At 31.3% G+C, this 12,364-nt stretch overlaps 2 protein-coding genes across 3 annotated transcripts; one reads left to right on the top strand and one right to left on the bottom strand.

Moving 5' to 3' along the window:
• Window positions 1-4,639: 4,639 nt before the first annotated feature.
• On the top strand, window positions 4,640-5,548 carry LOC114163370 (pectinesterase 3-like). Its single transcript, XM_028047643.2, has one exon. The coding sequence runs from the start codon at window positions 4,720-4,722 to the stop codon at window positions 5,407-5,409; it is 690 nt and encodes a 229-aa protein (XP_027903444.1). The 5' UTR covers window positions 4,640-4,719; the 3' UTR covers window positions 5,410-5,548.
• Window positions 5,549-7,649: 2,101 nt separating this feature from the next.
• LOC114162248 (ribosomal protein L29 family protein) lies at window positions 7,650-10,129 on the bottom strand. 2 transcript variants are annotated; one of them, XM_028046075.2, is made up of 5 exons: window positions 9,951-10,092; window positions 9,536-9,617; window positions 8,567-8,731; window positions 8,218-8,375; window positions 7,650-8,019 (listed from the first exon to the last, which is right to left on the bottom strand). In XM_028046075.2, exons 3-5 carry the CDS (start codon window positions 8,727-8,729, stop codon window positions 7,912-7,914), a joined length of 429 nt encoding a protein of 142 aa, XP_027901876.1. In that variant the 5' UTR covers window positions 8,730-8,731; window positions 9,536-9,617; window positions 9,951-10,092; the 3' UTR covers window positions 7,650-7,911. The 2 variants fall into 2 exon arrangements, with proteins under 2 accessions (XP_027901876.1, XP_027901875.1); XM_028046074.2 differs by lacking the exon at window positions 9,536-9,617 and having other exon boundaries at window positions 9,951-10,129.
• Window positions 10,130-12,364: the final 2,235 nt, after the last annotated feature.

Genomic DNA, 12,364 nt, shown 5'->3' with positions numbered 1-12,364 from the left:
CAACCCATTTGGGTCGTTAGGCCGGTTCGGCTCGTTGGGCCTACCTGACATGTTTGGGTCGTCGAGCAGCCGACACCTCTAGGTCATTTGGCCTGTCTGACCCGTGTGGGTCGCCAAGCCTGTCCAACCAATTTGGGTCATCGGACCTACCTGATCCATCTTGATTGTCAAACTCATTTTGGTCATTGAACCCACCCAATCCGTTTAGGCCATTTTGAGGGTAAGGTTGAGTGAGAAGAATTACAAATTTCACCTATTTTGAAGGTATTTGAATTTATACTAATTTAACTAATTTAAATTCTTAAAAAAATGGTTTTATTTTAAATGCTTTCTAATATCTCTATCCAAACAAAACATTCCTTTATAAAGAAATATAAATTCTTAAAAAAAAAAATGAATTGTTTCATTTCAAATATCTTATCCAAACACACCGTTGTTGAGAAAACTACAAATCACAAATCAAGCTTTTTAAGCACAAATATTTAGAAGAAATAGTTGGGGTGGCAAAAACAAGGAAAAATGAAAGAACAAAGTGAAATATTTTGGTGAAAGTTTTAGTTAGCTATCAACTCAGAATTTTAGTGGTGACAATCATAAAAAAAGTGGAAAGGGAGGTGTGAAAACAAATGAGAATAGAAAAAAAATTGGTAAAAAAATGTAGTGTTATGCTCGTAAAAATTGGGATCATTTTGTATATGAATGCTACAACAATAAAGACAAACAAGTGAACAAAGATGCAACTCAAATAAAATAAGGTGATAATGATGATTCTAATTCAAATTAAACTTGTCAAAAACTTGAGAGTTTACTAAAATTCATGGAAGCTTCGTAAATTTAAATCACAATCTCGAATCATAAACTCATAAGAATTTATTTTGAAAAAAAATTAAAATATTCATAAATAATATAAATTTAATATTATATGATGTTATAAATAACTTTTTATATATTTTTACTAAAATATTATTATTATTATTATTTAATCATATTGTATACTTTATTCATTTTTTATACTTTTATGATATTATTATTATTCTATTATAATAACTTTAATTAATTACAACTAATATGATATATTGCGTTTTATAGAAAATAAAGGTTTATTAGATTTGAGGGAAGATCCAAATGGTAGGAATGGGATAAGAAAACCCATTAAACAACGAGATTGCACACTAGATAGAAAATAGAAGAGTTACACACTGCCTCAACTACCAACGACCCTAAATTTAAAACTTCAAAATGAGAGAAGCTAATGACAATGGCAAGAAGAAGTTGTACGACCAACCACGAACGAGACTACGAATGCAACCACCAAAGACAATGGTGATAACAAGCAACATGCAACCACAAAACGAAGAACACGAACACGAGACTTACTATTAGAAACCGGGTCATTTGGGTTTAGAGGAAAAAAAAACATTTGGACTCGCTAACTTGATTGTAAACTGCATGTTCAATCGAGTTTACCGAGTTTAGAGCAAGTCTACCAAGTTTGCTCTAAAAGCAAGTTTGCTTCTGAGTCAACTCACCCATGATAAGTGGGAACGTAAACTTGGGCAAGTTAATGGTTAACTCGCGAGTTTGATAACCATGATTCAGATAATGTTTTTCTCATGGTGGTAAATCAAATTGTACCAAATTTGATTACTAATATTTGAACAATGGATGTTCAAATCATATGACATGAAATAGAGAGTGATTTGTCAATCTTGATGAATAAGTAAAAATAAAGGTAATATGATTATAACTGAAGGAACATACAAAGTTTTGATTTGAAGAAAAAATGGAAAACAATATTCGTAACAAATTTTCTTCATATACCACAAATGGAGATCAACTTGTTAAGCCTTGGACAATTAGTAGAGAAAGGTTCTAACATAAATATGGAATAGAATGTGATGAAAAGTCATGACAATAAGAGAAAACTATTTTGAAGGCTATTTTATCAAATAACAACCTTTAAAATTGAAATTTTGATTGGTAAAATTTATTTTGTAATTATTTTGGAAGATCAAAATTGACTTTGGCATTAAAGATTTGAGTGTAAATTTTAGAGGCTCGAGTCTACTAAATATGAAATGGATGGTGTAGGGTTTTCCTAGAGAAACCAAAGGCCTTACATGAAGGTTGTGTCCTAGGCCAAGAAAGTATAAAATTCAACATTCCAACAACAAAATTAACATTGGAAGTCATCTATTTAGATGTGTGTGGTTCTATGGAGGTATTTTCCTATGGAGGTAATCACTATTTCCTTTTCTTTGTGATGCTTTACAAAAACTTTATGGATTTATCTAATTAGAAGAAAAAGAAAGGCATTTGAAGTGTTGAAAAGTTGTAATTCATGAAGTTATTGCTCTAAATATTCCTTAACATGATAGAAAAGTTGAAAGAAAATGTTGAACATGACAAGGCATATGTTTGAAGAAAGGAATATGACAAAATAATTTTGGGGAGAATTCATATTTGTGACTGACTATATTGTGAACAAAAGTCGTTTATATGATGTGACTCCAGAAGAAGAATGGTTAGGAAGAAAACCTATAATAAATATCCTACGAGTCTTTGGTCCACTTTTCTTTAGACATGTACTCAGTGAAAGAAGAAAGACTTTGAATAACAAGAGAGAGCCAATGGTGTTTCTAGAGTATAATTCAATATACACATACAACTATACAACCTTGTTAGCAAAAAGTTAGTGATAAGCAAAGATATTATTGTTGATGAAAGTAAAGGTTGGAGTTGGGAGTGTACAACTAGAACTAATAAAGTGATAAAGTGTTTGTACCGATGCTACTTGATATGTAGTTCGAAAATTGTGCAAAATGCTTTAGAATCAACCCCATATAAAAAAAGTTTTGGAACCCTAAGTATTTTTACCAAATATCATTGTTACCTATGCCTACATAACTGATTTGATTTTTATTTTACTATTTAGTTTATAAAATGATATGATGCCATTTTTTTATAAAGATAATTAGTATTCAAGAGTTTCAAGTAGTCTAAGTTCTTGATATTCTACTTAAGATTACAAAATCAAATTATTATATAACCTTTAATGGAGGATATAAACTTAATTTAAAAGTATAAAAAGTTTTAACACCTAATATAATGAAATATTAAATAAAAATTTAAGTAAAAATATTCAAATGTATAAAAAACTTAAAATTTGTTGTTTTAACATCTTTCGCATCGATTCATGTAACTGATAAAAATGTAAAGAAACATCTTTGATCTTAGTTAAGGACAAAATAACAAATATTGTATTCAATAAAACAAATATTTTTAAATAAAAATTTAATTAAAAATATTCAAATAAAAGACTTAAAATTTGTTGTTTTAATATTTTTCACATGGATCCATACAAGTGATAAAAATGTAAAGAAACATCTTTGATCTTAGTTGAGGACAAAATAACAAATATTGTATTCAATAAAACAAATATTTTTAATAAAACCTTAATTAAAAACACTAAAATTTAATAGAGATTTAAAGCTCAAATAAGCCTAATTAATTTAGTTGTAAAAAAAGTTAGTTTTATTTTTTCATAATTAAAAAATAACATTTTAGTCATTAAATATTTAATTTGAGATTCTAAAAAAGAAAGTAAAAAAAGAAAGGTTAAATATGTTTTTGGTCTCTTAACTTTAAGTGAAAATTAGAATTAATCTATCTTGGAAACTTTAGATCAATTTAGTCGTTCATGTTTAGAAGTACGTGGATTTAATCTTTTTAACCAAATTTTGTTAAATTTATTTGACATTTCAAAAACGTTTCATGATAGTATTTGAGTTGTTTTTATCATTTGACATTGTTCCGCTTCAATGTTAGTTGAAAAACGCATTTGAAATGTGTCAAACAATGTAAACAATTATTGTCATCCCGCCCTACAGCACACTAAAATCACATTTACCACCATTACACTAAACCCACCAACACTCACAATGGTAGGGGTTTTAGTGTAATGGTGGTGAATATGGTTTTAATGTGGTAATGTTGGTGTTGATTTTAGTGTGGTGGTGGTAAGCGGTGGTTGTGGTGGTGATGGTGGTTGTGGGTTTAGTTTAGTGGTGGCAGTGGCTGTGGGTTTAGTTTGGTGGTGGTAACGGTGACAGTGGTGAAAGGTTATGAAATAGAGAGTAAAGGTGGTGAAGGAGTCCACGTGGAGAGTGAGGATGATGAAGTGGAAGCTGAGACTTAATTTGACCAGACGATGCACTCTGTCATTATTGATTCAAACTACGTCAACAAGAAAGAGATGAAATTGAACATCATTTAACAAATAAAGATCAAATTAAATGTGTAAAAAAAATACCAAATTAAACAAACATTATCAAAACAGGACCAAAATAATATTTAAACCTAAAAATAAAAGTTGAAATGGGAAAGATTAAGAGTTGCAAGAGTCGAAGAAACCTTAAGACCGTTAGTTATTGGTTACATTTCTTTATACAATATAAAAATAAAATTGATACTTGAAAAGAAAAAAAAGACATAATACAATTTTAATTCATAATACGAAAACAGATCACATATTTAACTTTTTTTTTAACATTAAAATTCTAAAATAAAACTTATCTAACAATTTCAGAAATTGAAATCATAATTGAAAAATATATTTAACATCAACACACCGTGTTGACTTCGTATTCCTCCGGCAATTCTTGTCATTACTTTCCTTCCCAAAATAAACAATTTAGAAGTTCCAGCAGAGTAAGAAAGATGGATTCTCTGAAAATGTTGAAAGGTTACGGCAAAATAGAACGCGATCAGCAGCACGGAATCGAAGATCAGCAACGAAGCCCTAAATCCCAAATCTCAAAACCCGTAATCACCACAACAATTTCCGTCTTCGCAATCCTTTCCCTCACTCTAATACTCTCCTTCGCCATCGCATCCATTGCACACCACCAAGCCACTGAGTCCCAACAGCTTTCCAACTCGGCCGAGTCCATTCGAGTCGTCTGCAACGTCACGCGCTTCCCCGCCGCGTGCCTCGCTGCCATCCCGCCCTCCGTCAACACCACCGATCCCCAAACCATCCTCCTCCTCTCGCTCCGCGCCTCGCTCCACGCGCTCCAGAGCCTGGCGTCCTCGCTCCACGCGACGAAGGGAGGCGCGCTCGCCGACTGCAAGGACCAGTTCGACGACGCGCTGAGTCGACTCAACGACTCGCTGTCGGCCGCGGCGGCGCTGACCGACAAGGCGGTGGGAGACGTGCACACGTGGGTGAGCGCGGCGGTGACGGACCAGCAGACATGCCTGGACGGACTGGAAGAGGCCGGTGACGCGGCGGGCCTTGAGAAGATGAAGAAAATGATGAAGAGATCCGAGGAGTATACGAGTAACAGTTTAGCTATTGTTGCTAATTTTCGTGATTTGTTACGCCATTTCAACATGAAACTCCATTGAACCTTTCAAATCGTTGCATTTTTTTCTACTTGAATCAGGGTTTGGAATTTGTGAGTGTAAATATGTGATCTTTAATTAATAGTGTGATGTTGTATTATGGAGTTTCAAATTTTAATTAAGTTCTTTCCCTTCGTCATAATCACAATTTATTCTTCTTTCTTTCATGATAAATCATCTACTTATAAATAAGAATAAGTAATTATTAGTGATCTTATAGATCAGAACTTTATAAACAAATTCAGAGTTAAACAATCCTATATATTACATTTTGAACTCTTTAAATTATAAAATTGAACTCTTGCGATTTGATTTGTTACTTGCTACTTTTGTGGTAGCTATTAACTAACTTTATATTTCAAAGCTTATATGTTTTTGCTCATTTGTTTCTTACCTCATTATCAAGTAAAATTATTTTTTACATTAAATTCATATCTTCTATTAACACCTTTGAATCAGATTAAGCAGGTGATTCTAATGGGTGATGGAAAGCCACTCACATCTTTTGCCAATTCCATCAAACAATATGAAGTGTAAAATCAAAATCTACAAAGCATGTGAGAAAATAAAAAATCCACACAGCAGAAAATTTAAGTCGACTTTTTTATTTTTTTAAATTTCTTGACACCCATTCATGAAAAAAAGCTATTAAATAATTGATTATATTAACATTTTTATTATATTTTCTAATTTTTAACTTAAAATATTAATATGTATATATATCATTATATTATTTAAAAGAAATTATTAAGAGGTTGTTTTATCAAAAAAATGTTTTCGAATTAAAATTCTAATACCAACTAATCAATTAGAATTTTTTAGAAAACTGTGAGGCAAAATTTTCAGAACTGAAACTCAATGAATCTTATTTATTTACTTACAATATGAAATCTCCAAAAACAAATTTCCAACTAACACCAATGGACATAAAGATCCAAACTCTTTCATCTTAACCCTTTTTCTTGCTTCTCATTTCAGCAATCTCAAATCTTTGCTTAATTTCCAAAAGCTTGAAGCATGAAGGACATTGGTATCAATTTATACTTTTATAAAGAAATGTATTAAAAGAAGAGATAACTCTTTCGTTAATGTTCCAGAAGTGTTCTAAGACACTCCTGGTCAAGAGAAGACTTCATTTGGAGAGACGGAGGTGATTGTGGCCATGCCTTGACCCTCAAAATCACACCCCCTATGGATCTAAGTAATGCCTATCTTCAAAGACATCAACTTCAGATCAAATGTCTATCAATGAGCATCTCACTTCCAAGATCAAGGGTAGAACAACAACTATGAAGAAGAAGAAGAAGAAGAGACAGCGGCAGGAGGCAGCACATTCACCATTGTTGTTAAATCAACCACATGGCTCGGGACAGTGCATGTCGTGGCATTGATTTCATAACTTAGCATTCGATAAATTACAGTCCTAATTAAAGATAAATAAATAAATAGGATGATATATAAAATAATTACAAATATCAATCAATATTGGAGAGAATTTTAAAACGTTTCAAAGAAGGAACACAAAAATTAGCATGGAATCCAAATTGACTTTAGAAATTCACTTTGGATAGTTAATCACATGTATCTCTTTATTAATTCAGTCTATCTAATCCAAGACTATTTCCAAGATTCAGATTGTAAAAATTAAACTTGATTTGTTCGAGGCTATAATTGAAGAAATCTTAACGTATAGTCTCATATTTCCTCAGGTCGTGCTTAACATGTAGAAATGGGTTATCCCTACCACGTTATGCCAAATTTCGACATACAAAAACTATCCTTGCTTCCATTTTTTTCAAACATGTTAAATCCGCTACTAATTTAAGCAACAATTGTCTCATCCAAAATTTGGAAGATTTAACATATTTTCACAATCAATGTGATGATTCACTTTTGTTTTGTCCAAAACTTTAGTATCTTTATTTAGACGGTAAAATTCATATTTTAACTTAAGCCCCCTTCACTCCAACAGTTAGTTCCTGGCACACGAAATTTAATGTTTTTTCATCCAAAATATCCTCTTCAACGGAAAAACATAAGAGGGGCCTGTGTAATTTGCTCCATGTTCTAATCGACAATTATTTACTTTAAAGGTTCCCTTCAAAGTAACTAAGGAAAACAACAAAAAACACTTCTATTGAGAGCAGGAAGAAGCCTTCCTCAATAGCTTTCAGCACAACCTCGAACATGACAATATGCTAACACCTGTTTTTTTGAGACATCTAAAAGTAGGAAAATAGAAATTTGGCAGCAAAATATTATGATGTAACTCACTTAACACTTTATCATGTTATAGACCAGTAGGAACAATGAATGCTTGATTAGATTCCCTCCAGACTGACTAAAATACAGAACAAAAGCAAACATCATTAAAAGGTAAACTCCTTCAAAATAATACTTTTGGACGATGCTTCAAGTTAGCAAACTTATATCTGCAAATGTAGATGTCCTATAGTAACAGCATACGGAGTAATGCCATCACAGGAATAGGTCCATTTCAAGTTATTAAAGAGCATTTATCATTTTCTTCATCTCAGCAGACCTCCTGGGATCTGGTTCTTCAATCGCTCTCTCGGTAAGTACTTGCTTGATACGACACATTGACTTCCTCACCTGATTTCACATAATAAATCAATAAATTGTATACGTGTTTCTTGGTTCCCCATACACAGTTACATTTGTATTTCACTGTTGAGGAAAAGAAGGTAAGATCAAGACCACTGTGATTGTTCTATACCATTAATCCATGTAACTTCGGTCAACAAGAGCAACACATGTGTAAGGCAGAACAAGTGAAAAGTGAGGTGATACCTTAGGTATGCGCTCTGGGTTTGGAAAACGCAGGTTCTGTGCATTAAGCATTTGACGCTGAGTCATCAACATGTTCTTCTCCTTTAACAGCACATACCACAACTTATGAAGGTCGTCCCAAGATTTCAGGCGCAGTTCAGAAGCCTTCCAACCCCGACCTAGCAACAAACAATAAAAAAGACAATAAAAAGAGACAGCTATTATATCAGAACAAAAATAGCACAACCTTCAAAGCTCAACAGAGAAAATCAAGAATTTTGGTTGTAATGAACAATTGTGGCTCTTGCATGAAAATCAGTAAAATTTTTACACCAAATCCGTTTTAAAACAAGAGGTGCATGATGCATACCATAAACAACAGGTTTGTCATCGTCTGGGCTCCTGTCTGCCTCAAAGAACTCCTGAAGGGGATTGCGTACTTCTCTGCCACCAGCAGGAGCTGTAGTGGCATAATGTTTCGATCTAGCAGCAGCAGCAAAGAGGGTTCGTCCAAGCGTTCTAGACAAAAACATGGCTGCATTGCCAATCCATATTTATTTTATAATGTAAGAAACCAGAGGACAAGAAAATGCCCATACAATGCTATCAAAATCAAATAAAATATTGCCTTAAATCACATTGACATGGTTTCCCCACAATGTATCATTGAGTATGATCAAGTAGCAGTTGAAAAATTCCATCATTTAGGTAAACAGTGCGAAGAAAGTGCAACTCCGAAATTAAAAAATCAATCTTAGCTTCCCTTATACCCACATATGTAGGGATTGGGTTGGGTTGGGTTTGGTTTACAGTCATACAGAGCTATCAATTTATGCCAGCCACCCCCTTCAGCTCTATCCCCACTTAGGCCAAGGCCAACGCCCAAAGTGACCATACAGAACAGATTAAGGTCAACTCACTGAAAAATTGAAAATTAATAAACGGAGTACACAGGCAACCCTAAAACAAAGTGAAAATATTGATCAACTAAGTTTTCCACTTCATACAAGTTCAATATTGTATTAGTACATAATCCCAAGATTCGAGAATCAACTGATACAATGCACCCTCCCAGAAAATGGCGATATTCATATATTGCAGCAATTCTAGTAGAAAACACACAGATAAGAGGCAAAAGAAAAGGCGGAAACACGATAAATATTCAGAGAGTCGAAAATATTCATCGCGAGGCACCCTGCCAAAATGTTCAATTGGCTAGTTGACAGTGAAATGGAACCTTCGTAATAGACAAAATTCATGATGGTGGAGGAAAAAAAAGTCTACTTAGAAATATTGAACATTAAATTGGATTCATATTTCACACGAACATTGTCTTTACCTATATCAGCACCAATATCAATGTACGCGTACGGGTCAATTTGAGGTTACACTGGACGAAAAATATTTATAGGCAAGCGAATCTGACAAAGAAACCGAAAAATGCTGGGATTACTGGACTACTAAATAGCATTTTGAGGGCAAAATGCTTTTCTATGATTCAGACCAAATATCGAACAGTTTGTGAGCAACATAAAATATATTGCAAAATGAAAAAAAAGTGAAACATTGTAGACAACAAATAAACAAAAGCGTGCAGAAGGAAAATAGAGAGACAGAAAAGAAAAAAAAAAAAAACTTCACAAAAAGGGGAACCAGGTAAGTAATAATACTTAGGTCTTGGGGAAGTCAGATCCACAAATTGAAAATTAGAAAAGAGAAAAACAAAAGAAAAAGAGAATCTGCACAAAATAAACCTGAAGAAGTAACCACACTGCGCTGCAAATTGAAGTGAAGATGAAACTCTTAAGATGAATTCATAGAAAAAGAAAATGAAAGTTGAGGTCGGGGTTTAAGGGTTTTTCAGAGAAGAGGTGGAAGACGAAATATTAGTTTGGAGTGAAGACAAAATATAGTTTAAGGGTTTATATTTGTAACCCTATGTTTAATTTGTCCCTTCCCTCTTCAATATTTTCCAATTTGTTTTTCATCAACTAACTCACTTGTAAGGAAGGAAAAAACGAAATAACTATTAAATTTAAGAAAAGTAATGACAATGTTATCTTGTTGGAAACAAAATGCACCTAGAAAAAATTAAAAAAAGAAATTAAATATTCAATAAAATGAAATTTAATTAATTGAAACTCAATTAAAAATTTAATTTTATCATCAAGCCTTTAAATTATTACAAATAACTTTAAAAGTTTATTTTTAAGTTTAGGAATATGTTATTTTTTTATTTAACGATTCTCAAATAGTTTATAAACGAAGTATTTTAAATAGAAAAGGTTTCATTTTAAGTGTAAAAACATCTAATAAAAATGAAAAACACCTTTAGATAATTTTAGTAATGTATGTATTGTAAATAATTAAAATTCCGTTTAATAACACTTTGGAAATTATTATTATATGATGTATTTTTATGAAAAGAAATATTTTAACAACTCTTTAATACGTATTAATTTATAATTAGATAGAAACTAATATTTTCAATTGTGACACCTTAAACATGATCCTATTTTCTAGAATATGTCAAATTTGTTAGTTCAAAGTATACCGTGATGTTAAGAAAATTATTATTTTTTAGATATCTTATCAATAAAATGTTGGAAAACTTTAATAATTTTATATTATATAATAATAATAATAATAATAATAATAATAATAATCTATCTATCTATATCTATAATAATCTATCTATAATCTATAACAATACATAAAAGGGAATTCTCCTTGTTGTGTCCACATTTCAAAATACCAATTTTATCCTTTAAATATAATAATTTATTAAATTTTAAAAAATTGACCGTTACTTTTACAAGCTTTTTATAAAATCGATTATCTTTGCTTCTTCTCTTTTTATTTATTTATCATTCTTTTATTTGTTTTGATATATTTCACTTTATTTTTAATAAATATAACTTTAGTTTATATATTAACTTAATAACATTACAATATTATAATATCACGCATATTTAAAAAATATATACATACAGGCACGATAATGCCTGTGTTTAAGCTAGTAATATATAAAGGGGATTCCTCTTTTTGTGTTCACATTTCATAACACCCGTTTTACCCTTAGTTATTTTAAAATATATAAAGGGGATTCCTCTTTTTGTGTCCACATTTCATTATACCCGTTTTACCCTTAGTTATTTTAAAAATTAATTATTTTATAAATCTATAACAATATATAAAGAGGATTCTCTTTTTTGTGTCCACATTTCATAATACCCGTTTTACCCTTAGTTATTTTAAAAATTAATTATTTTATAAATAATTTACTTTTAATCATTTTTCTAGAAATCTTTTTTTGTCTTAAACCATTATTTAAATTTTCTGTTTACATATCTTTTTTTTTAATTTTATATTTAACAACTATTTTAACTTAAATTTGTTATTGATCTTAACTTAAACCCTCAGTTATTTTAAAAAATTAATTATTTTATAAATAATTTACTTTTAATCATATTTCTATAAATATTTTTTGTCTTAAACCATTATTTAAATTTTCTTTCTACATATCTTATTTTTTTAATTTTATATTTAACAACTACTTTAACTTAAATTTGTTATTGATCTGAACTTAAATTTCTTGAAAATTCAAAAGTGCACCATGTCTCTAGGGTCTACCCACCCTTTCACATTCAGACTACAATTATATTAGCAAAAATAAAGAAGTCAATTTTGTTCTCAACAAGATTTGAACACACAACCCCTCAATCACAGCACAAGTGCTCAACCAATTCAACCAATACATGTTTCATGATAACCCCTATAATTTTAGGATTACATTATCACTACTCTCATTCAATATATAACATAAAAAATGCACCATTTACATAACATACAATTGGCATACATAGAACTCGAACTCAAGTCCTTTTCCATAAATAAGTACTTTCAACCATTTAAGCTAGTACTTTTCCACATCATAAACATTTGTATTAAATGCCATAAAGGCTCATATTACCCGCATTCATTAAATAATTATTTAATTTTCTCAGGTCTTACATTCCCCCCACCTCAAAAGATTTTCGTCCTCAAAAATTGGACTTACTAGGAAACAAGTGTGGGTAGGATTACCTCATGCGATCCTCCATCTCCCAAGTCATCTCTTAAGTAGTCTCATCCCAGAGAACTTTTGTAAGACCAGGACGTTACAACT

The sequence above is a fragment of the Vigna unguiculata genome, chromosome 9 (genome assembly GCF_037176805.1).
Source record: "Vigna unguiculata cultivar grain cowpea cultivar isolate G323 ecotype 2 chromosome 9, ASM3717680v1, whole genome shotgun sequence".
Taxonomy (NCBI): Eukaryota; Viridiplantae; Streptophyta; class Magnoliopsida; order Fabales; family Fabaceae; genus Vigna; species Vigna unguiculata.
This window is presented reverse-complemented; position numbering and strand designations above follow the sequence as displayed.